Raw genomic sequence first — 27792 nt, forward strand, 5'->3', positions numbered from 1 at the left:
TGTTGTTATTAATTTTTATATAATGACATTTTGGCCCCGATTGATTTCGGCCACTCTCAAGAGGACTAGCCAAATGCGCGGGACACATTATAGTGCACAAATGTGTTCGCAAATAGATGTTCTCTTACACTAATAATAATGAATCGGATGGGACAGCAAATCCTACCGGAAATCGTTTAGACGCAGGATCAACTACGTTACGCGCTTACCGAAGCACGGGAATGTAAATTGTAATCACTGACAACTTTCAGGACTCGGGCTGCCTTACCTATATAATAATACCTTTTTTCATGACTCAACCAGGGATTTGAATCCAGGACAAGCTAGCTACTGGACTTACAAGGCAGAGGTTTCGGAAAATATTGTAATTATTAATATTAAATATATATAGTGACGATAGTTTTATCCATTAATTAATTGTTAATTTTAGGCGGCAAAATCGTAAAAATAGCAGTTATTTGGCATAAAAGAAATACAAGTTTCATGTAAAATATTTATGAAGAAACAAGGACAATATATTATACATTATCTATAATGTTTGAATGAGTTAACTACAACAATTTAGTGGTTCAACTACAACAATAATATGTAATAGTACAGTTAACAATCGTTTAATGTGTATGCGTAAACTTTAAAACTGAGATTTTGAAATATTTTTCTACCATATTTTTTTTAATCTGTCCCATATTTTAAAAAAGGTTATAATATTACGTATAAGGAACATATTTATTACTAAATGTTTACGCATACATAAAGAAAATAATTGACAAGAGCAAAGTCGTAAGTTAATATAAAATAGTTAAGTATTAAAAATATATAGTCCACAATATGAGTGTATAAATATTACTTTATAAGCGAGAATACAAAATAATAATTTTAACATATACTCAACATGTTTCACAGAATTAGGTCACCGTTACGTTTCAGTGCAATTCATTTCGACTGCAAACCTGCATAATGTATTTCGACTTTATTCATCATATTATTTAAAACTTGAATTTAAAAGTACTCAACTGGCAAGATTTCTTGATTATTTGAATTTATTTAAGTCGGTTTTATTCGCTTTCAGTAAAATGTTTGCAGCAGAAATCAACGAAATACGGGTTGTAAAATATCTAAAGTTCAACACATGAAATGAAAATAATGTTTAAGGTATCAAATTAAATTGTATAACCTATATTCATTTTTGATTTTCTTTGATCTAATATGTGTATCTGAGATCTTACAGATAGGTTTTACGTAAATAAAATAATTAAATAACGTAAATATTAAACACATTATGACACTAAATAAAACTTAAATATTAATTAGACTTAAGTGGACTAATAGTCTATATTAAAGAAATCAAATTGTAAACTATTTAAAGCTAAGCAGGACGTCCAGAAACTCAATTTTTCGAGTGACATTAATCACGCATTAGTTCGATTCGATATATTCACAACTGACATCCATACAAATTATACTTGGAAACATTTTGGAAACAATTTAAAAGTAACAATAAATTACTTTTTATCTACAGTCTATAAAGTCACCTAATTTCATTAGAAAACGTTTCGAAAATAAAAAATTAAATCCTAAAGATCTTACATAGACATAATACTGAAATAAGTATTTAAATGTTTTTTTTTTAAATGATCGAATTAAAATTTTCTGATCCAGTGACGCACGTTTGTATATAAAAATTAAAACAAAACAAAACACGTAAACATAAATTTCACACAATTTTCAATAACATTATTGCACTAAAACTTCATAACTTAATAATAAATATTGCATAAGCGTTAAAACCACATTACGTGAAGTAAAATTAAATCTTAAACTACTAAAAGTTATTAAAATTTTAAGAACAAATGTCAGTCAAAAAGAGTAAGTTATTTCAATCTACGAGCTTCGTCGTAAGAACGTCAACAAGACGTAATTTAGGATTTTCTAGAATAGAAATACCTACAATATACCAAATATTGTGCTAACTACAGTTCTATGTATAACGTTTTGACTAAATATTAAGTACAATTTGGTGCTCAACTTTAATAATGTAAAGTGTTAATCATTAATTACTATAGACATATTATTTATCTACAAAAGTTGAAAAATGTGCAACAAGGTTAAGATTTGTCCTAAACCTACTATAAGTAACTACGAACATTTTTCGTTCGGATGAACTGGCTCAATGACTCTACCATTCTTATATAACTAATACTCTGGTCTTCAGGTTAGGTCGGACTCTTATTTATCACCAAAATCATGTTATACTTGACTTCTAACTTCGTTTCAAAATTTCTTTAAATTTTGCGAATAAAATGTTTTTTTTACAATCAGACTTTTTGTATCGAATTTTCAAATTTTTTTTTTATTTTTATTCGAATTCATGTTTCTAATCAGCAGCTAAAAACGTCGATTGTTATGGCTATATCCTAACCTTAAGAGACTCGTAAATTCTGGTTCCAAACGCAGTCTTCTACATAGCGTTTTAACACTGCGTATATGTTTGGAGATATTTGTCTTCCAAGTGACGTTTCAGCTTGTTCTACAAAGTTATCTAAACACTGCAGTGCTAATTCTGAGTCCATGACTATAGGACTCGTGATGTGTCTGTATCCTCGCCATTTTTCTCGTCGGTCACACTATTGTCCGTTATATTTTTGTTTCCTAAAGCAAAACAAATCGGTTAAAAGTTAAAAATAATTATTTTTTATGGAACAGTACTCGACTTAGACTCTAGAAATTAGTCTTAAAATATTATTTGCTAAATATTTATATTAGTGTATAATTTTAACGAGTTTGCACCTTTGCAAGGTCCAGGGTGCATGGGGTCGACGACGGTTCCGGCGTGGCATGCAGCGCGCTGCAGCCGGCACCACGAGGCGTAGGTGCGCGCGTCGGAGCCGCACAGCGGCCGGCGCGCACCGCCGCCGCACGCGCCGCATGACACGCAGCGGGCGCCGCTCGCGCCTCCCGACACGCAGCGCTGACCCGCGCCACACCGCACTCTTGCACAAGTCGCGTTCGCTGATCAAATTTATAATTTTTATCTACGAAAGTTGATACTTATTATTTAAAATGACTCATGTTTAATGTAACGTATTTTTTTAATCCTTTGAGAGAGGTAATTTACAAAAGGGAGATCATACGTAATCTACATACCCATACACGATCCTTTGTAGGCGAGTGGCAGTGCTTTACCGCGTTCGCACGCCGCTTTTCTCAACGCACACGCACCAGCGTACGTACGTCCATCCACCGCGCAAACGGGTGCCCCTGCCACACTACAGGCACCGCATCGCACACAATGCGCTCCCAGTTCAGCGTCTAACACGCAGCGCTTGTCGCCTCCACAGCGCACTCCTTCACAGCTGCCGACTGTCGAGAGACGCTCATTTAAAAACCTCTTTAAAAGTGGTGAAAGCATAATCAGCTTTACAACAGGCCCTCGACCTATAGGTTAGGGCTAATGTCTTAAAATAAGGAAATATGATGCCTAATGTAACATAATAACTGAGTAGAAATCGGACTAACGAGCATGGCCTGTAAATATCTGACGCCTTTCCCAGTGGATTGTATCGTATTGCGGTTTATAGAGCGGCGATAGATAGTCTAGTCTAGACAGCGATCAAGTGCAGCCACTTTAGAGCTTAGATTACAGAGAATTTATCACGGTTAAAATCAGGCCGCCAACGGCTGCTTTTGTAAAACTATTTCGTGTCTGGATAGAGAACGTATCAATATTTTACGAGTAAGTACACTTAAACGAAAAACAGTAAAAAATATTAATAGATTTTGCCGCTTACTGAATTAAATATGGATAATTATCCATATACTTTATCAAAAATCATTTAGTCCTCTGCAAATAGACTTACTAAAGTTCCTATTTTAACTTTCAGTTTCACGTAAGGCTGAGTTAGGAGTGGGATACGACAATAGCAGGATTGCACTTGCAATCTTCACATGATTAGGTGTTAGACCATATATATTATACCGTTGAAATATTGAAGGTATTTTTTTTATGTATCGATAATGTCCTTTTGATAGATTTCAGCCATGGCTGGGCTTCTAAAGGGACACTAGCCAACTTCATAGCCATCAGTCAGGTCAACTCAATACTTATAAATTATAATAAATAAATTAAAATCAAATCTTTTTTCAAAGAAAATGTCACGCCGTGGCCATACAATGACCATACAATGACCATCATTATTGTTATGCTTATCTATTTTCTTTGTACTAGATTGACACACTTTATTTATTTATTTTGAACAATTAATACATATCATAAATAATATATATGACAGTATCTACAATAGTATTAAACTGTTTCGTATCTACTAACGCCCTATAATTCGACAGCACCTTTTTTTGATCATTTGTTTTATGTAATCATAAAATAAAATATAATTTAATTTAACAAAAATATATAATTGACAAACACATTGTTTTTTTTAAAACTGCTTATGATAATAATTTTTAATTTTTAACATATTTTTTATAAAAAAATCTGAATAACATAAATATATAATTAAACATAATTTATATTATATAATAAGGAAGAGATGGGTATATAAGTAGGAAGGAAATATAAGTTAGGTCAATGTTATATTAATCGTTTATCATTGGTAAGTTGCATTTTATATTTGCAAAGACTGGCGAATGGCAATGCTAATTAGTCACCACTAGACCAGATATAGATATTGGCGCTAAGAATTATTTAAATAAAATCAATGGACATTGGCGATGAAAGAAATTTTAACTTTTTACATCGTCGCACAACTTACCTTGGGTACTAAGATGATATGTCCTTTTGCCTCTAGTTACACTGGCTCATTCACCCCTTAAACCGATAAATATGCTCTGCTTGGCGGTAGAATGTATGATGGGTGGATGGTATATACGTAGACGGGCTTGCACAAAGCCCTACCAACAAGTGAATGTGTGATATGTCTAATGTGTGATCGTATTTAATATCACAATACTGTTTTAACACACTACTGTTAATTATTATGGCTGATACAAAAGTCGATATTCAGACGCTTTCGTCTTATTATCCTTTTTAATTGCAATGCCACAAAATGCTAAAACTCTTGGCCCACCTTTACACTAATTATAGAGGTATATACGAAGACATTTCGCGTAATATGCATGAATGTATTTTGAGAATCTCGAGTAGGTGCGTTCATTACAAGAATTTGCGCTTGCGGCGAGCCTATCCGCTCATAAAATACTATGATGTCGCGCATAAAACTTGTGCACATAATTTCGCGTGCAGTAATATTTTGATGTTTCAGAATAATACATTATTCTAAGAAAAGCACTCGCTAATATAGGTCGTGTGAATGTCCTTAGTTCCGAGTAACCGTTTAGATTCAGCGGATTTAAGCTCGAAGTTTCAAATATTTGAAAGGTTTTTTTTTTTACAAATTTATTGTGTTATAATAAACATTTTATTATTATTATATTGTATTATAGCTTAAGGGTTTAGGGAAGAACTTGAGTTGGACGCATCTTTCGCCGTTAATCTATTCAGGCTTAATTATATCAATTAATTTAATATTGTAAAACCGACTTTAAGAGATTGCACTTGAAGAGTTAAGATAAATATCGCAATATGAATGAGTCTTTAGAAAGACTATTACATTGACGTTATCACGAAGGATATTATTCATACTATGGAATGAGGACGTCTGTCTGGTTCGGTCTAGGGCCGACTGCGATTATGACGGTTTGAAAGTGTCCCTGACAAGGAGTAATTAATTGAAGTATGTCTTAACTGTACATTGGCTTTACAAGAAATGGTATGCGAAATGGAATTTAATAAGGTTTTTGTAGTTGAATATTAGAATGATATTTTCCAATTTTATTAAACGAGATTTTAAAAGTCGAGTTAATTATTTATAATTGAATAAGCAAAGTTTATTTTAATGAACATTAAAACAGTGTTTTATTTTATGTTGACAAAGTCCTGCAGACGCATTTATAACCTGGGAGAGTTTCTTTTTTCACATCCATTGAGTTACGTTATCTGTGTGCGTAACGAAGGAAGCGCTCGCCGCGGCCGGTTTCTCATAATTGCACCCATTTTGCACTCGGATGACATCCTGCGAGTTGCGACTACACCATTGCTATAAGCACTAACCACACGTTTTCGAATGCCTTTTCCTTTGAAACTGTCACATAGTTCAGCCCGCTCTGTTAGTCACTTTAAATAGTTTTTATTGGAATGGAAGCTAGTAATAACACGCTACTGAGAAATGAAGACTTGTATTTATAACAAGTGAACGGGTGAATATTACTTATATAAACATAGTTTAATGAACGCTATTGTAAATGAAAAGTAAGTTTAATAAATTTAAAATAATTCACCATAGTATTAAAGAACATATATAGCTTTATATATAATGTACTTTATTCCGAGTCCAAAGAGTACTATGGTAAACATTTCTCAGCGTAGCTGCGCTTGCTTTTACATTCAGACATATTAACACCTGTAAGGTAGACTAAAAATAAAAGAGTATGATAGCATGTCTTGCAACAAAGTTAGCTTGGACGGCCTACATGCAAATGTCGCTCGTCTGTATCGTCCCACGGTTCGTTTTGTTCCCACTGACTTACACACGTTGAATAATGAACTATATCTCCCTTTTGTCTCAAATAAATTTAAAAGTAGTGAAAATAAATACATTTTGTTTTGTTACGTGATGAAATGAATACGAAATCTAAAAGAAATCGCGGACTGTAATCAATCAACGAAGTATCCGAGTTAAGTATATATATTTAAAAACATTCGTTTGTATTGCTAGCGTAGTAAGTAGTGTTAATTTTTTTTAATTTATCCCTGTGCTGCACCAATGAACATACAGTGATGATGTATTGAAAATTACGTATTATGCTAGAATTTGATATTCTAGTGTTGATTCTTCCTAAAAGTATTGAATCTTGGAGATGGACTCCTTACGGTTTTGATTGAATATCATATATTCCATCAAAATGTAAAGAAATTGAGGTGCACCTGTATAAACCACAATCGTAGTTTTCTTTGAATAACCATAACATTAATTCTGGTTTTAGCTTTCCGATAGAATACTAAAAGTCGTTCAAAAACAATACAAGTAATTAAAAAATTTAGTAGTAAATAAAGGAAAATCCTTTATCCATATTTGCATTACTCTGTACAAGTTTTAGTTTTATATTATATGTTATCTTTTAGTTTTACTTATTTACGTAAAAATCGCTAGTAAACCAAAACATAATAAATAAATAAATATCTAGTATTGAAACAGTCGTGATGGATATGAAATAAAGAAGTAAACAAGAACCTGCTATCACGTGCTTTTGATTTACATCGATCAAGATAATTCGAAAACCAGTGGTTGGGTACTACAGGTCTCATTCACTTGCATGCACCCCGGGCGACGCGATCGGCCAGACGCATCATGCATCGCAATGTGCTATTATTGAGACTCGATCCCGATAGAGACGTACTAAGCCTTATACGAACAAAACAGCAATTTACTAGCGCGATAGTAAAGGAGTGTCCGTTCATCGCGGGACAGGGATAAATACGTTCAAAGGGAATGAATAAAACAACCGGCGATTCCTGGCGTGGAAAGCGGTCCATAATTATAGCTGCAGCAATACTAGAACGCTCTGGGCGGCGTTTGATTACTGGTTCGCCAATAAAGCTCTTAAGGAGAATTTGTTATAAATGCGAAGTGATTGGTCATTGTTTGTGAAATTTTCTTTTTGATGTTATCGTGTATGAAATATGTACATAATACAGTTCAATGAGTTCTTGTTCGTGTTATGTGTTTCGATTTACTAAGATTTAAGCTCAGGCGCACTTTAAATTCTGATACCTACTCGATAGCCTTCGCGTCGTACGTCGAAGCCCATGTACCATTAACATTTACGTTACGACAACTGTAACCTTAAAATGAATATTAAAACTGGTTTCTTTGTCAATTTAATAAAAATATATTTATTAGATACAAAATAAAATCAACAGTTATGGCTGAACGAATTTAAGTTTTTATTCGAAACCATAGTGAACGAACTATCATTTATTGAATATTTACATTAAACTGCGTTAAAAATATTCTAGACGCGATAAGCGTGTCAGGTCGGTTAGCCAGCTGTTAAGCTTGAACGCGCTAATAATGAACCCGTAGACTTTGATGGGGCCTTAAACTACACTTGCTATAGATATGAACTTCTACTTATATGCATTATAGAAACTGTTGCTAGGCGCCTTACAGCTATGTGTTAGATATTTGTTGCCAGGCGGATCAGCTAATGAATCGTGTGCACCCATATTTATAACAATTAACAATTCATTGAACGTAACACGTGTGTAGGGATCATTATTGATTGCAATTTATAATCGAAGAAGTATTATACTAAAATAGTTCGCGACGGTCGTAAATTGATTGTTGGATTATTTGTGCTTGAATAATATTTATTGCGTTTGAATTTATTGGACGTTAAGATAAGCTACTGCTAAAGGGGGAACAGTGAAAGCTTTCTAAGTACGTACGTACGTTACGTTGCTTACGGACGCCATATGGCGATGCGCGTCGGAATATATTTAGGTAAAATTATGTTCGACTTGGCATAAAATGAAAATTTTATTTATGCGAATGAGAATTGTTTGTGTCGTTTATAAAATTACCGCGAGGGAATAGGACAAGGTATAATTTAAAGGTTGTTTTTGTGTTGTAGATACTCGTTAGTGATCGGCGTCGTAATGTTATTCAAATATAATGAATAACCTACTATTATTTTTTTCGGCTTGGATTAAGCTAGAATATGTCTACCAAATATTGTATAGAAATATTTTAATCTCTTCTAGTTATATAAATATATAATTCGCAAAGTAGCACTGACAAATAAAATTGATTTATTTTAAAAATCTGGACTTTCACTTATTTTACGTGTATGTATTAATTATTACGTATTAATATATAATTTAGCACTTATTGGCATAAAAAATATTTGCACTTTTACTAGACTTTAAACAAAGGAATTTTCAATTCGATGCTTTTTTGTGCGTTAATTAAGCGATATCTTCCTCGATTAGGAACCGATTTTGATGATTGCTTTCATTAAACAGGTAATACAGAAATTGAATGACTTATTTCAATATGACATCATATATGATTACAATATGTAACTAGTAACATATTTTTTTCTGTTATTTTTTAAATATGTTATAGGTAGGCGGGTACATACGGGCCGCATGATGGTAAATGGTCAACACCGCCCATAGACATTGGCGATGTAAGAAATATTAACCATTCCTTACGTCGTCATTGCGCAACCAACCTTGGGAATTAAGATGTTATGTCCTTTGTGCCTGTATTTACACTGGCTCACTCACCCTTAATACCGGAACGAAATAATACTAAGTATTGCTTTTTAGCGGTAGAATATCTCACGAGTGGGTGGTACCTATCTAATCGGGCTTGCCCAAAGCCCAAAAATACAGTGCTATTTATTAGGTGATAAATGTTAAATAAACCTTTAAATTTAACAATAACTAAAGTTGTTATTACAATATCGAATCTTTTACTAATTTCAACTTTTCTTCCAAGTATTAAAAATATCATATTAGTTGAAAAGTATAGTTCACAAGTTAAAAAACGCGCCAATTCTTGCTTCTGCTCGTAAAATACGTGAAATGGCTCATTGGATTCGTAATGACAATTAGAAAAATGTGCGAAAATATCAAACCGGAATTTCAATAACTATTATTGTGTAATGGGTTTGAAATTTTCTTTCACATTTTTTTAATTATTATCATTGCAATATTTTAGTTCATATTGTGAACTAGACTAGATAATAATACCTGTAGTATTTTTCTAAAATTATATCTATATTTACTATGTATCTTATTCAAAGAAAATATCAAAGTACATAGTATATAGAATGACGTATGTCTGAACTAGTATAAAAAAGTAAGAGTTCACTCAGCTTTTATGTAATAATATTATATAGTCGATCTTTAATAAAATAATGGTGATAAAATATTGTGTATCGACCGATTGGTAATGACCATCTAGCGCCGGCTTGTTTAATAAGAAGTGTTGCTGGTAACTAAGTCGCACAAGACGTATGCCCTAATCCTATGGTTGTGATTTGTGCAAGCTCGTCTCGGACACCCACTCGTCAATTTTTCTACCGTAAAATAATAATACCTTGTATTGTTGTGTTTAGATTGAAAGGTTGAGTCAGTGTCACATCATCTTAGTTCCCAAATCCCACGGGTTCTGTGAAAAGTATTTTTTAAATGTTAACGATATTTTGATCTTACCTCGGCAGGGCCCAGGGTAATCGAGAGTGAGGTGCTTAGCGGGGCGGCGGCAGGCTCGACGGCGCAAGCGGCACAATGAGCGGTATGTTTTGCCATCGCTGCCGCAAACGGGCCCTGCGCGCCTGCACGTCGCTGCGCAGACGCACCGCGCTCGCCCTCCGCGCACCACGCACCGCCGCCCCGCACCACATGATACACCAGCACAAGATTCTGTTGACAACATTTTAATTTTAGATAAATTTGTTCTACTTCAATGAAATGTGTTATTTTTACATTCGTATTTAAAGAAATCAATAAAAATATTATATTCATGTTTTCTATCGTATTTAGTTTAAAGTATAAACTGATATATCAATGAATGAAAGCGAAATGGTGTAAGCGATGTTTTTATTAAAGCAAAAAAGATATTGATTATATACTAGAGCAAAATGTTGACGGTAATTATAAAATTACCTCATTTAAATTATATTGATAAATTTATGTGTGTGTGTATTTTTTTACAAATTAAATTGGGTTTGTTTAATAAATAGATAACTTATACGATAATTCGCGCCAATAAAATTAAAATAACTTTTATTACGCATAGCTTTGTATTTTAACGACCGGTTTACTTTTCGGCATCGCGCAATATTAAGGTCCACATTCATGAGATAGCGTTTGTCATCGTTAAAAAATAGGAATCTAAATAGGTATTCAATATGTTAAAGTGACAGGTTTTTAAATATTTTTGCAACGTTTGCTATATGCAAGCAGATTCCTCTACTACTGAGTTGAGACAGCTACAATTCCTAAATACATCGCAGTCGAGCAGTGGTAATAGTTCATAATTCTTCTCCTCAAAAGTAGATGAGATAATTACTGGCTATTATTAATTTTATATATCTAGGTATATTATTATATAAAATGTTGATATTCATTCATCGGTTCCTAGCTAGAGCTAGTTAATGAAAATTTTTTACTTTACTTTGGTTATTATTAAACGTCGTATACTAAATCTATATTGAATTACTTCCATTTGAATTTGAAGCTCAGTAGAAGCTTAATGAGATCGGAACACGTGTGATTACGAGTAGCACTAAATCAGGTCATCGGTTATAAACTAGTATCTTGTATCTATCGGACGATGCACGGCTGCCCTAATTCCTAATAAAGCAATCGTTTATCGCAAACAATTTGAAACGTAACACCGAACATACTGCGATATCAAACTCTTCAGAGTAATTGAGATTGCTTTCGAGCAAACAATATAAATAGTATTCGCAATAATATTAAACAAACATTTTGTAAGCGATAACGTTTTGCGCGTGTAGAGTTTGAGGTTGAAATAGTACAAATGACTATATAGTTACTTCAACTTCAAAAGTAGTGTGCTACAGAATCAAACAAGTTTGGTTGAGTTTGTTCTGGTATATAAAAGATATATATATAACACACATATCAAAGCATACATTTACAATTACAAAAATATAGCATTTTAATGCTTTTTTTACTCGTATTTAGAGACGTTAATTATATAATTATACGTTAAATCTTAATGGATCTTAAGTTATTTTAAGAAATGTAATTAAATTAAATGTATATTTTAATGTTGTGTATTTTCTTAATTAAACTACAATTTCGGAACATTTAAAACAAAGGACAAGCTTTACGACTTTTATATAAAATTATAATAAAATAGATTAAATTTTTTGTAACTTGATAATCTTTAGCATATACGATATAAATGTATGTATTTGAAATAAATGTATTTAATATGTATTTCAAAGTTTAAATAGACTTTGTATTTTTTGTATCTAAATACGATATATGTGTGTTAAATTAGTATTTCAGTTTTTAAACAGTTATTATCGGAACATATTCATAAGAACATATGTTTAATTAATCAAATGAGACTAAAATTCGGAAGGTGTTAACTTGCAAGATAAAATTAATTAATAATTACTAGACAGGAATAAATTAGTATATCTTTATAATAATGTATGAAATAGCACTTTAATATACTTTATATGTAAATGATCTAATTAGGATTCAAACGGAAATGTATTCAGTCAGTTCATGGTAATACGATTTGTTCATCTATTTCTGAAGCGTGGACTAAATACGTCGTCAGAGGCTTATCTCGTTTATGTTGTTAATGAAAACGTTATTTAAGGTATAAATATGCATAGAAATATTACCATTTGAATTATATCAGTTATTTAATATATGCCATCGTTATAAATATTGAGTAAATTGATTCTCAAGTGAACGCTAATGATGAAGTTCGCGTAGCAAAAGCCTATAGGAAGTATAAGAAGAACCTTAATGGTTTTTTATTAATTACGTAAAATGGATTTTTTTTATTGTTTTTTTTTTAAGTTGAGGTGGAGTGGTTATATGGTAGTCTGATTGCGGGTTTAAGCCCAGGCAAGGCACTGAACTTTCATTTTCTAATTTGTTTTTATAATTCATCTCGCGGGTAAAGGAAAACATCGAGAGGAAACCATGTGTCGGATAGAAACTTGCCACATGTGGTTGGAGTAGAGTGGATTAAGTTCCAAACATTCTCAACAAAAAGTACAGGAGGCCTCAACCGAGCAGTGGTGCTTTAACAGACTGTTTTTTACGTTACTTTTATTAATATAAGATTAGCTTCCTGTTTATTTTTAATTGACATTTAATGTAATACTAGGGTTATTGATGCTATCGGACCTGTTCATTGTTTTATATTGCCATTCAATAAATGAAAATTTATTTCATAATTTCCTTTATAAAATCATAAAAGTATAATTCTAATATAAATTACACCTTACCAGCACAAGCTGTACACGGTACGCCTCCAGATAAAGCTTTATAGAAGAATATTTCTCCACTGTCCAGGTCACGCGGGCTCCAGGCCGCGGGTGCGCGTGCGCCACCCGAGCAGCACTCCGCGCGGCCCACGCGTAGCGCCGCCACAGAGCTGCATCGTCCGCCGCGCTCCATTCCCGACCAGCAGATCCCGGCTAGGCGGAGATTATTCAAAGGTTTTTGTTAGAAAATATTTAAATTACATGATATTATTAGAAATTATTTGAGTTAAAAAAAACATTTGGGTTGTTAATTGTTTCATGTCGCATCATTTTTTTTTAAATATCTTAGAAAGGTTTAATACTTTGTTAATTTAACAAAGTCAGTTTTTTATTCTTTTTATGTAATTTTAATTTTCGAAACATTAGTTTATTTTTATAATTCGTCGCAAATTTTTAATTGATATAGAATTGTTTTCATCCCAATTAAATGACCATGTTACTCAAAATACCGTAAGTAATTTCTCCGAGTACAAAGTTTATGCTTCTTTAGTTATTATGACAAATAAAGTTAAGTAAAGTGCGAGTTTTTTTTTGTGGTATACCATGCATAATTACGTTACGTCTAAGTCTTGGCGTGTAGCGTCATGGTGTTTATTAGCATTGGTTGAACACACGCGATGGCTGCTATTTGCTGCTTTTTTTGTTTACTCTGTGATTGTCGCGATTTCATAAAGGCGGGAAATGCATGGAGTGGAAAAACTTTTTTTAAATAAAGTTTAAATACTCTTTCATTTTAAAATAATATTAAGGTATTCAGTCTTACTATAACATAAATATGTACACAGTTTTAGAATCGAATAAAAATATTGTAATTTGGTTTTTCATTTGTTGAGGTGCCTACCTACGGAAAAAGAATTAAGATAATTTATCATTTACCATTATATAAAAATAATGTCAAGTATTATTTAAGTAGATATATAGGAATGATCTCAGTGACTAAATCTGATATAGTATGTTTGTAGCTTATAATTATTATATCATATTCTAAGTAAGATACATACTTATGAAAAGGATTTAAAAATATGTTTCTATAGCTATTGAAAAAAGTGTACAGAAAAAAATAAACGGGCTTTTTAATTATACAGACAGAAACCTGATTGTTTTTTGCTTAGATTTATAAGCGCCGCGTTTAAAACTCAATCTTTTTAAAATTATCTAATTTATGTGTCAGTGCCGTTACGGGTATAGAAAACACTTAAAAAAAATTGCTTTTAATTACTTTTATGTATATATGAAACATACCAATTTGAATAATCGTCATATTAAGGATATATTATCACAGCATTTACTAAAATTAAAATAGGCTTTATCTATAAAACAAAATAAAAGATAAATATCAATTACATAAATCGTATGTAATTTCGTTTAATATAAAAAAGAGCATGGAGCGAGTTTTGTTTCAATTGAAACGCGGTTACCAATATTTGAAAACTGATATTAAAAGCAGATGCGTGTACGAGTGTTCGGTTGGAATCCAGCGCTGACTCAGAGCTCGCTAGACACCACCCAGACGCTATTTCACAAACTGGCCAGCCACTGCCGCCGTCGCTCGCCTCGACCACATTGCGTACGACCGTTAACCATCCGCCTGCCGTCTTATTTTTCCTTGTGCATTGACGTGTTAATTTTAAAACATAATGACAGCAACATAACTTGTTGTATATGTTATATGATAACTTTATTATTTTAACAAATGTAGCGACTTTTCATAGGTATATTTCTTTAAAATCAACTTGACTGTTAGAAGTCTAGAAGTCATAACACTTACGTTACTAACTAATTAGGGTTATGTACATTTAAAACCTATTAGCGAATTGTAATGTCAAAAACAATAGCGGCATTCCAACAAATTTTAAATAAGCAAGAATGCTAGGTACTTGTCTATAATTAAATCTTGGAAGCTATTTATAAAAAAAAACTAACAAATAAAATTTTACGTAGGTATTATTGTTCGCCTTTTAGATAAGTATTGAAATAAAATTTATTTTAAATTTAATATATTTAACTTATGTAAAGGATGATATAAGTCATGTAATTCGTTCGCTTTGATTTAAAGGTAATGTCAAGTGATGACTCATACAGGTCTATTAATAATACAGAATCTTAAAGCTCACTTGAGAAATAAATGAAATCGTATTAACAATATAAACCACGATTTTGTATATAAAGCGGCTGTCGTAGTGGTCAGCGGTAAAAATGCAAATTAAATTGAATAACGATTTACGCGCGATCAGCGGACATTGACTCGTGCGCCGATCACATCCTATCTTCGGTGCGTATTATTGAAATAATTGTAAAAAATAAACTGCGTTTTATTTATATTAAATGTTTTTCAATGTTCTATAATTATACTAAATGGTCTTTTAAGAAATATGCTTAGGACATAGTGAAAAAATCTTGATATGTACGGATAGATAAACAGCTGATTAAATAAGAAATTATTTATGCTATTTGTTAAGGTGCTCCTCGGATATTGTTGATTTTTTATAGTTATTTGGCTATTTAAAAGTGTGAAGTCGCTAGCAGATAGCTATTAATATAATAGACTTGCCTCCGCCGGTTCAGTCAATTTTGGCGCCACATATTGGAAGCAACGCGGATCTCGTTGAACCCACATGCTTCAGTTTTTTTTGTTGCAAAAACTATTTTAATTTAAACACAACAAACTATTCTCGCCAGAAGTTTTTCATCACATTCCATATTAATTGAAGTATGAAAAAATTGGGAATTTTAATTAATTTTTTTTTAATTTTGCCTCTTTATGGCATTTTAAATTTGAAAATCATAATTGATAAGAAGCTTAATTTTAAGCAAGTTTTGTTTGGAGATATATGTATGTTAAAGATTAATTAGATCCATAATTTTGTGATTACTATCACACTTAACTGTACTATTTACTAATATACTTAATCTTGAACATTGTAATATCTATGCAAGACTTAAAACATTAGAACAAAACTGGTTTCAAAATCACTTTTCCTTCGTGCTCGAAATAGTAGTTTCATGATTCTCGTGTCTTGATTTGCAATTTTAATTATTTTGGCTATTGTTTGGGAGCATAACAGATTAGCGAACAAATTCAAAGCGGACGCGAAAAATACACAGCGCGTCATTAGAGTGCGGGCGAGACGCAAATAGACCGGTAGCAGTTCGTTTCTGTCACCGACGATATTTGTGGGATCATGAATGACCCCAGAATAGATAGCACTAAAACAGTCCAGTTAATTATACGCACTGCTTATTTTGATTCCACGCTATCAACAAATAACTTTACTAAAGGTGTGATTTAATATGTCAAAATAATATCTCACTTTGAAGCGGTCTCGTCTGACACATCAGCGCGCCCGTTAATCAATCTGCTCCGCTGCAATCACTATATTTTAATACAAATAAACAGTATAAAATAAAAAGTAAGAAATAAAAGATCACACGGATATACAGCAGGATTTTGAAATTTAATTAATAAAACTGGTATTTAATAAGGTACGTTACTCAGCGATTTTTGTTACAGCTACAATATTTGAACAGTATCCACGTGCCGCGTGAAATCTGAGTCGATATAGGTAGGTTGTATCAAAGGTATAATACAAATACGTTCATTATTCAACAACATCGTTTAATATAATTTCTTTCCTAAAATACTACGAGGCGGTTTGAGATAATGTTTCGAAAGCTGTTGCCAAGGGACGACTGTAATGAAATGCATTAATTGTCCCGACAAAAGTTGGGTGTCCCTAATTTAAAATTGTGATCGTCTGGCAGCCTTCGAGCGACCTAGTTTTCGGTTCTGGGACATTGAAGGACATATTTAAGCAGGTGTCTGGACTATATTTTGCATAATAAGTTAACTCGCCGTCTAGCCGTTTGATGATTGAAATAAATATGTCTGCGGCGCCCGAATAAATTACAAGATAATAAATACTTTGAATTATAGAATACAGAGATTGTATTATAAAGATTAATGTTTAATCCATTAATCGATGACAGATAAGCGAAATAAGAATCTGTAACTTATCTAATGATTTGGACATTAAAACAATAGGAAAATGATAAACAGAAATTAATAATTTATATTTTTATGCTTCATATTTTAATACTTTCGTATTCGAAGTAAAATAAAACATTCCTTGAAAATGTTGTGAATATTGGACTTTGTAAATCATTTATTTATTAAAAATAAATAGCAATGTCTATATCTTGTTGTCTATTTGATATGAGAGTCATTTTAAAAAAATGACATAGAATCGTGTGAATTTCTGAGGTCTTGCCAAAAAATTCTTTAGAACTCGCGGACGTGATGAATCAAAATGTGCAGCGGTAACATCACATTAAACCTGTTTGACAGATCATTTCTTATTTGTCAGAAAATGTTTAAATAGTAATAAGCACAAAAAGTCGTTTCATTAAAACTTATTGATAAATGTTGTACCATAAATTGTATAACAAATTTAGAACAGTTTTTTTTTGACAAACATTCTTACAATTTTAGGCCGCTTGCAGTAGGCTTAGATCTTGAAACATTAGTGTTCTTTTTTTTAGAGTGATTCTCCGCCATTTAAAAAATGATAGTTCAATTTTTGGTTAAAGAATCAGAATTGTAATGCTCAGAAGAACTGCTATAATTTTTGCCACCATTTTTTTCGTATGATAATTATTTGAAGTTATATATTTAGTATATTTTTATAATACCTAAAGTTAATAATCGAGAACTTTTAAAAAGATGTTGAATAAGAAACAGAAAAAAGGTTATACATACATAGATATAGATATTTATATTAAGAATCAATATTGCTGTTTGAATGGATATTTTTTAAAATATTATCTTTATTAAATATATTTTACAATGGCTTTATAATTAATGTATTTCATCAATTTCAAATAAGTAAAATTGTAGAATTATAGTCCAGAAATAAAAAACTAATTTAATGATCAATTTATGAACAGCTATTTTTATATAATTGTTTTATATTCTTTTAGCACTAGTATTCGCATGAATGAATTGAACTCCCGTTACACTTGCGTATCTCAATACTGGCTGTATTTTCAAAACCCACGCTATAAGTGTAGTCTGTGTCCAACAGTAGTCCGGTAGTGCATCCAAGTTAGTGATGTTCCTGAGTCAGCGAGGAATTATCGACTCCATTTAATTAAAGAATATTTCGCAGCTAAAGTGACTGATACAATTCAAAATTTGAAACGTACATTTGAAAAAGTTCGAACATAATTGTAAACAAAACTTGGTGCAAAGTATACATTCAAAATTCAAGGAAACATTTGTATGTGTTGAACGAGCGTTTCATACATAAATCTCGCGAAGCGATTGAATGCAGACGCGTAAGCGTGCCCGTGCGCATAATTCAAAGGGGCGATCACCAGGAATCGCAGTTTGGCATGCAGACGGTCGAGTTCATTCCAAAGCAATAAACCCGTTAGCGGCGACGTAATATGCATATTGGTGAACACTAAATGTATCGCATTCGTATATAAAATAAGTTTCAAAAAAACATTAGTATGTAATATATTGATTTATTTATCATTACCAAAATAATATATAAGGTTTAAATATTAAATATAATAATAAAAATGTTGAAAAGTCATTCTGTCTTAATGAATGACAAGATGCGAACAGTGGAGATGCTGCTCTATACGCATTTACATAGCAAACACTTTTAAATTTTTCAATCGATAAGAATCTTTATTATTTCATCATAATCATCATCAAATCAATCATGAAAAAATACCGTTGTAGTATAATATTTTAATATCGATACATTCGCTGTCGATATCGATGCGATGCGGGTTGATGGGCGTCACCAGCCCGCAGGTGCTCACTCTGATATATGCGGTTCCTCTCAAATCATCACGGCGCCGGCCGCCGCGACCGGACGACCGGGCTCTTTAATATTTATTTACACATGCAAATTCGCTCGACACAAACAACTATATAAATATTCGAGCACTAACGAAAACATTGCACTGCTTAATAGAGAATTGTATATTAATTATATTTAAGTATTTGTATTACGATTAATGCAAATTACAATAACTTGAAAGTTATTATTGGTCGGTTAAAGATTTTTACTTACCTATGCATGCTTTAGTTCTTGATTTATGTTCACGTAGATTTTTCTAATAACAACAATTTTCTGTAATGGCCGTTATTATGAGCACCTAATGACGGTACGGGTGCGACGCGCGTTTCCGCTCTTTTTTATTTCATTTATTTTTTTATTCATAACTCCTATGCAGTTATAGCCTTCTGAGACTAATAGTCGTATAATAGCAAACATTCAGAGATATATTGATGTATTTATAAGTGCCAGGTATGATATCGCAAACATAAAACTATATATGAGATACGAAGAATTAATCGACTGTCGTTGGTCTTTTGTGATTATGGGAATAATATGGTGTTATATTTATAATTAATTTAATGTAGGAACAATTGTTAAATATTAGTTTTAATTGAGTCGTTAATTCTTCTTTATTATGTATATTTTGTAAAATAAAAATATAGCAATTTGCCGACAAGCTATATACATGGTAAAAAGTAGGCTTTTTTGCAAGGCCAGTCGCGACTGTAATTATTATGGAAGCGATATACATTTTAAGACCCACATTAATGAATCGAATTAATTTTAAAGTTTTAACGATTTTTTTACTAAATACAGAAAAGGTTGGTTGTGGTTTTATGAGTTTAATTATTAGCCTGAAATTGTGATATTTTTTAATAAGAAATTACATTAAATTATTTGTTTCACAATGTGGTAAAAAATAACAGATTGTTTATTTTAATGCGTTTATGAAATTTAAAGTTAATGCATAAAATATTTTTAAATCAAATAAAAAGCTAAGTGCTTGTCTGTGAGTTTGAAATTACTTTTCAATGTTTATTTGCACGTTATAAAAACTAAAATAACTTCTTCCAACATTACTTCGGTCTGTTCGTTCCAAGGTTATCTTCGAAACGGCTGAACCAATTTTAATAGAAATTTTAAGGCAAGGGAAACAGGCAAGAGGGCTTGCCAAAGAACGATCAAAGCTACATATTATATATATGAACTTATAAAAGTCTGAAAAAGCTGCAAAGGATTGTTGGTGTAAATAATATATTCGATTTGACATGATTTTTGCTAATTTACATAATAATTTGTTTGATGTAAATGTTAATATGAAAAAATATTGTTCTTTCATATTTTTTGAGTTACTTAACTTATATTCTTAAGGTTAAAATATCCTTTTTATAGTTATAGATATAACCTAATATATATAATATTAATTATTTAATATATATAATAGTTAAGACAGTATTTATTATACCGTCAATTGAAATAGCTTCTAATAAGTTTTTTAAAAAAATTACATTTAAAAAGCATTTTTGTTTATTTTTTAAATTATATAATTATAATATATATTTTAGTTCTCATACTTTATTTTTCGAAACAGCTTTGCTGCAAAATATAAGGCTCTTTGTTTAACTGCCACGGATGAGCAATAGGTAATTTTCTGAAAACTATAGGCTTTTAGGGTACGTAGCTTGAAAGCGGGGTAACCGCTGTTCATTAAAAAACCGTTTCAAAATAGCCATACATTGCCGTTGAAAAAATTAAAACTATTCCTACCACCGTTAACGCAACAACTTCAATGAACTCGAAGTTAGACTATCGATATTTGGTGCTAGAATACTAGATGAGTTGATGGTACTTAACCAGACAACAAAGATGACTTCCAGTAGGGTATAATTTATACATTATGTTTTTTTAATTGGATGATTATTAAAACTCTCGATAAATATACTGTCAAGCTACACCTCAATTATATATGTTAATTATGGGTAATTTACTTTAACCTATACATCGGTATATCGTAAACAAGGTGTTAATCGATTCTAATTTCGTTAGACATCCGCCCTGCCCATATTAAGTTATATTTATAGATAAATTATTTCAAATTAGACATAGTAATTGCTATAGGATTTAGGTAATCGGGTTAGCTTACATCAGCGTTTAAAGTATTGTCGGCAAGGAAATAAATCTAAGCTAAGTATTCAGGTAAGTTTTGTAGATTGTGAGAAAATCGCTCGAAATGTTGATTATAATAGACGTGATTTTACAGCATTTTTATAATAATAATATAATTTGTGAATTTTTTTTGTATGATAATTTGATAAAGATGTAAAATAACTAAAGTAACAGTCAGTAAATGTCCTACAGCTGGGCTAAGGCCTCCTTTTCCTTTTTGAGAAGAATGTTAGGAGCTTATTCTGTCTAGTTGCTCCAATATTGGTTGAATACACATGTATCAGACACATGCAGATTTCACTATGTTTTCCCTAGTACGAGGATTTATAAAATTAAATTAAGCACTTGAAAGGACAGAGTTCTTGCTCGGGTTTGAGCCGGCAATCTCTTGTTGATTCACGTTAGAATACAAAATATATATAACAAGCCATAAATATATATAATAATCCTTCAGCAAGGCAGTAAGTATATAGGTATTTAAAAATATATAATTATAGATATTTATAATATATTTCATTTGTTTCTGTGTTTATTTGTTACACTTCATGCTCTATAAAAACTAATGGTGCAAAATTTAATGGCACTTTTTTATGAAACTTTTTATATAATAGTTCGAAGCTGCCAAATCTCCAGGAAAATATGTACATAATAAATCATAGCCACTATCAACAGGTTAAAAGCTTAGGGTTATACATAATAGGTAATATTTTCACTCACATTGCCTAGAAATTTATTTACATTTATTTTAATTTTGGTAAAATCCTAGTATATAATTTTAAATGTCACTTGACTAACTACAAAAGAAAGCAATTAGAACTTCAGTTATAATATGTAAACAAATAGAGCTATCTTGCCTGACAAATAATTTATATATCAATAAAAGCAAATGCTATAAGCCCATGCCTAGCTAGTTCCATTAAAGATGTTTTAATCTTTCTAAAGCTGTTTTCCTAAATAATTTTAATAAGTCAATTTACGTCTATATAATTTAGTATACAAAATTATTTCGTGATTTGTATATATATATATTTAAAACATATATCGCACTCATTATGTTACAATTACTCAATTATATTTTCAGTACACTATAAAGATGTATGTAAGTTTTCCAACGTTCGTCGTGACATATCGGCAGTTTTCACTCGGAGAATCTTTAACATTACAATACAATGTGATACAATATGATATAATTATGTCAATATTTTTTTCTATTTTCTTTCTCTTTTTATTTCACTTGTGTTTTGATTCTTCTTTCTTTTAATTTTTGTCTTTAATATAATTATAGCAATTGTTTCCAAAAAAAATATAAATATTTAAAAACCTAAATTTAATATTTAATATATAACTTAATGATCTCCGTCACATGTTTTAATTGAAAATGTATTAACATACAAAACATGAACTATTCAATTAACCCCCAAGTTGCATAGCAATGAAAATATTTATGTTATGATATTCATATTTATAAATTCATAATTATACATACAAGTTTATGTGGACACAACCGCAAATATTTTTTAATTGATTTGATTTTCCAAATGATAATAAAACACATGATGTAACAGAAAAATGTAAATGTGTGTATTTAGAATTTCATCAATTTTATAAATTGGAGTAACAAAATGGTAACTAATATATAACTAAACAATTGTAGGAGAAGTTTATATATATATATATAAAAAATAATATTCAATATGAAGTGTTTTGTAGGGAAGTAGGTATTGAAACACACGAATGTTGAAATGAAAACCTAATACACACTTACATACTATACTTATATAGTAATATAATAATTCAGAATGTAATAGAGGAATAACACAAAAAACGACAGCAAAATTGACATTTTTGTTTGTAAAATATATTTTTTCTAAATATTTTAACCCTCCTTCAAAATATTTTATCAGTCAGTATATGTTAAATTTCGATATTTCGAAAATGGATTTGATTTTTTTTCAGTAACAGAATTAAAATAGCCAGTACTTTTTAATTAATTTTATATTAATTGTCTACCACACGTTTTTCGGACTTATACCATTTGTATCGTATTTAACCTTTAAAATTTTAAATCAATTTATATTTTACCTAAATCCTTAACAAAAGTGTTTCCACTTGCACTCGAAACAAAATATATAATAATTTCCCGAAAATATTCTCCATTTGTCATTAAGCGGAAAATGCTGATTACATTTTAATGATAGAAACTCTGTCTGGTCATAGATTATATTTAAGGTAGAATTTATAATCTATTTATAATTAATTTACCTGGTATACTAGATTAAGCAGTTAATTTTTTCCCGGAATTAAGGAACCTAGGATTACAATAGAAATTTTTTTAAATGGAAGATATATTAGAAATATACTAGTACAATTATTATATATGTTAAGCAAACATCTACGAGTTTTATATTGCTAATTAGAAAGACCATTATATTTAAGCCAGTAATATAAAACCTTATTAAGGCCTACGTATGAGTTCATTAGTGTGTTACGTCGTATTTAAAAAAAATCTTTAAAAGATTAAGTATTTTGTTTCTTCTATATTTTAGACAGATTACTCAGAAAAGAGTTCAATTTGCGCGGGCGATAGCGGAAAAAACAACTTGTTGATAGGTAAACAAAATATGACTGCTTTTAGTTAGAACATTAATATTATGTTATATTTAAAAAAAACATTAGGCTTACACTAAAGCAATATTTTTTAAGTTTACTTTAAGCGTATTTGTACGTACTTTAGATCTGTAGTATAGTGATAGTATTTAAATGTATAAATTTGTAGTGTAGACTATTGATAGCACATGTATAAACCTTAGTGGTTTTTAGCTGCTATCATTATGTTAAATTTTGTATTGTTATTTAAATGGATAAATAAATTTAAAAAAATTATTACTCGTTGTTTTTGTTCTAAATACATTTTTCATGTTTATGTATTAAACGAATTATATATGTGTAAGATAAATACCGTTTAAGGTTATTTCGATAAGATATAAATTATATTTGTCAACAACTAGAAATGGACGAGTTTAATATTAAAACGTGGAGTTAGCATCGGTTGTTGACTGTAACACTATTCGCGTATTTATTACGCATTTTTTATTTTCCGGTCGCTATCAAAATAAAATAAAAATAGCCTTCAGTCTATTTTAATGTTATTCAATTTATACAAAGTGAGAATAATAAAATGTAAATGTAATTTTGAAAAGAGAAAAATGCGACAAGTCGTTTAAAAACAATACGGGTGTTAATTATGTGTGTACATCGTTTTATGACTCTACGGCGGAATAATGTTGTTTATTTAAAACTTTAGTGGAATAACTTGTATCCAAACAATCAGGGCGCATTGCTATTCGAAGTTTGTCTGCCAATTATTTGGGTGACAGTTTAAATCAGGTAAATTAAATTGGTTGACTCGAAGGAAAACAAAAATAACTTACCGTATCGATAAAATATGAACACTTTACTCTTATCAATTGTATACTAAGAAGTTTTTAACCGCTTGCCGCCACGATATTGCAAAACGGGAGCCGCTCTACCGGTCAAGCGACTCCGCCGAAATTATCACATTTGTTTGCGAGTGATTAATTTTAATTAATTATCATTACCGAGAAGCCGGGCACTGATAACTTCGGGAACAGAGGAAGCCATACCTGACCTCACTGTCACTCTTACATTTAAAAAAGAAAAATAAAAATCGGTGTATCTCACCTGCTGCCGGGCGCACGAGCACGAGCGGCAGCACGAGCAGCGGCAGCAGAGGCAGCCGCATGCTCCCGCTAGCGTCGCATGCCGGCGCGTGCGGCGCTCTGTGCTCCTCGCCCGCCGCCGCGGTACTGCGCGCCACTCGCGCCAGGCGGGCGCTCGCCGGGCGAGCCGCGCGACGAGCGCGCCCCGAGCGCCGCCACCGCGTGTGCCGGCGCGGCACGTGCGCGCACACTCGCGCGCCACGCGTGCCACTCGTTGCACCCGCCTGAGACGCCGCGTCTAGCATCCGACGCCCGTCTTACCATCGGTGTGGCCCTATCGGAGAGTCGACGCGGACTGAGAGCGCGGTCAGGCCGCAGGCGACCAGGCGGCGGCGAGGTGCAAGTGCAGCGGCGCGGCGTGGCGGTCGGCGCGGCGTGGCGGCGAGTCGTCGACCGCGCGCCTCCCGCGGCCTTCCGCCTCCGCGGAATGTGCTGCGGACGCTGCAACCCTGCGACGTGCAGCACCCGCACATCGCCAAGGGCGAAGGTCTAGTTACCCTGCACAAGTCACCCCAATGCTTCTAGATGATACAACAAACATATTATTATTGTATACTGTATTAAAGTATTCTTAGTATCAAGAATTTGATTATATTTTTGTATGTTTTCAATTATCCACTTATATACTTATATTTGCGAGTTATGTATTTGTGTATTAGTTAGTAATAGTATATTTCATTTTTTGAATAAAAATGCTTAATATTTTTGGTGATTAAACACATTTTCAATCATGACATGTACATCAAATTAATCTCATTAAAGACAATCGTTATATCAAAATGATAGATCATTGAACTTAACGTTAGTTAAGCGTTGAAGTCTTTTCAAGGGCGCTTATTAGGCGGCACAGACAAAAAATCGCGGAACCGCTTATATAAAAAGCAGTTGGCAACAGCTTATTCTTAAACAAAGGTCGTATGACTTAATAAAGCTACAAGTGTTGTTTGTAATTTCACCAATGCATACAATAACTGATTTAAAATATGTAGTAATAGTTTTTTTAACAATATCTGCCAGATTTTGTCCTCTGGTTCTCGTAACTAATGATTTTAAAAACGCACAATGGCCAGCAGCAGCGAGCAATTATTATTGGTAATGGTTGGAGAAATCCGCCTTGATTATAGGTCTCAGCACTTGTTCCTACATGAAGCCTCAGGCCTCATCGGCGACGCGATTCCCAAAAAAACACACGGTATTTACTTATACGCTTCAAGATTTCATTTAACTAAATCATTACTTGGAAATGTTCTTTAAATACAAAATAAGTAAAATTCAATTTCTCATAAATAATATTAAAAAAAAATCCTAGTTAACTACTTACATATTAAATTTTATCAATAACTATAAGTAAACATTTAAATACATATATAGATATAAATGAGGCTTCTAAGACTAATGCAAAGTTTTATGTTATGTCACAATGGTTAAAAACAAAACTTATTAAAAAATAAATATCTTGATACTACAATTTTAGATATCATAAGATTTATCATTATTTTATTTTCAAAAACTTTTTATAACTTCAACATTATTTGTAATTTCAATAAAAATCGATAACGATACGAAACGATACACAAAAAAATACAATAATTTAAAAGCAAATTATAACATTTTTTTATTGATGATAAAATTGTCGTTCGTGTTAAGATTAACAATACAACGAGCTTAAAAACAATATCTGAGGCGCCACTGACAAGAGTTATTCGACGATTGATCGAGACGTCTCATATATACTTTTTGTCGTATGACATAACTATTTTAAACATCTATAAAGTTTCCTTCAAGATCACATCATCATGTTACGTCGTTATGTCATGCGTTAAAACTTTAGTGCTTTAACCTAATTTGTAGAAAATATAAACACTGTCATTTATTATGTAATTTCCGACGTCTCACTGTAATGTGTACCGTAGTTAAAACCACACTATAATAAGATTAGTCACAGGGTCGCGTTTAGACACACTATGTTGGCAGCTGTTATACTGTTATTGAAGATCATCGAATATTATGTGTGACAGTAAAATTGATACAATTAAATCTACTAGCGTTCGCTCAGTGGTCGAAATTCGAGTATAATTAAAAATTTTGAAAAAAAACGTTTCGCAAATACATTTTTATTTGTTCGTTGTTTTATACATATTTTTATCTAATTTTATTTCCAATATAAATAATGTATATAAAGGTAATGTATGTAACAGTATGCTTTTGCTCGGCTAAGTTAACTAACTAACTTACCTTTTGTAGAGTAAGTTTGGAACTTATTTCAATTTCCGCCTCACATACCGATACACATTTCGGACATTTTCTTCGTGAGGATAATATTTCGTCTTTAAAAATAGACAAAAAGTCACTCAATATAAGACTTATATTGTATAGTATAAGTTTAATAGTGTGTTTTGCGGCTTCTAATAGTTCTTATTAAAAGTATTGTCAATTGTCATTTAATTATGTTTATTTGCTTCCTGCTATTTTCAATATTCAGTAGTAACAGTAACAGTAACAGCCTGTTAATGTCCCACTGCTGGGCTAAGGCCTCCTCTCCCTTTTTGAGGAGAAGGTTTTAGAGCTTATTCCACCACGCTGCTCCAATGCGGGTTGGTAGAATACACATGTGACATAATTTCAATGAAATTAGACACATGCAGGTTTCCTCACGATGTTTTCCTTCACCGTCAAGCACGAGATGAATTTTAATCACAAATTAAGCACATGAAAATTCAGTGGTGCTTACCCGGGTTTGAACCCACGGTCATCGGTTAAGATTCACGTGTTCTAACCACTAGGCCATCTCGGCTTTTCGGCTTTCAATATTCAGTTTTTGAGAAACATTTATATATTAGCTTTGGCATTAAAATAACTCAATTTTAAATCTAATTAATTTAAAAATAATAAAATTAATT

At 31.8% G+C, this 27792-nt stretch overlaps 1 protein-coding gene across 1 annotated transcript; it reads right to left on the reverse strand.

Moving 5' to 3' along the window:
* Window positions 1-479: 479 nt before the first annotated feature.
* On the reverse strand, window positions 480-25268 carry LOC126775106 (follistatin). The gene is made up of 6 exons (XM_050496873.1): window positions 24855-25268; window positions 13093-13284; window positions 10301-10510; window positions 3145-3360; window positions 2788-3009; window positions 480-2649 (listed from the first exon to the last, which is right to left on the reverse strand). Exons 1-6 carry the CDS (start codon window positions 25135-25137, stop codon window positions 2573-2575), a joined length of 1200 nt encoding a protein of 399 aa, XP_050352830.1. The 5' UTR covers window positions 25138-25268; the 3' UTR covers window positions 480-2572.
* Window positions 25269-27792: the final 2524 nt, after the last annotated feature.

This window comes from Nymphalis io, chromosome 17, assembly GCF_905147045.1.
Source record: "Nymphalis io chromosome 17, ilAglIoxx1.1, whole genome shotgun sequence".
NCBI lineage: Eukaryota > Metazoa > Arthropoda > Insecta > Lepidoptera > Nymphalidae > Nymphalis > Nymphalis io.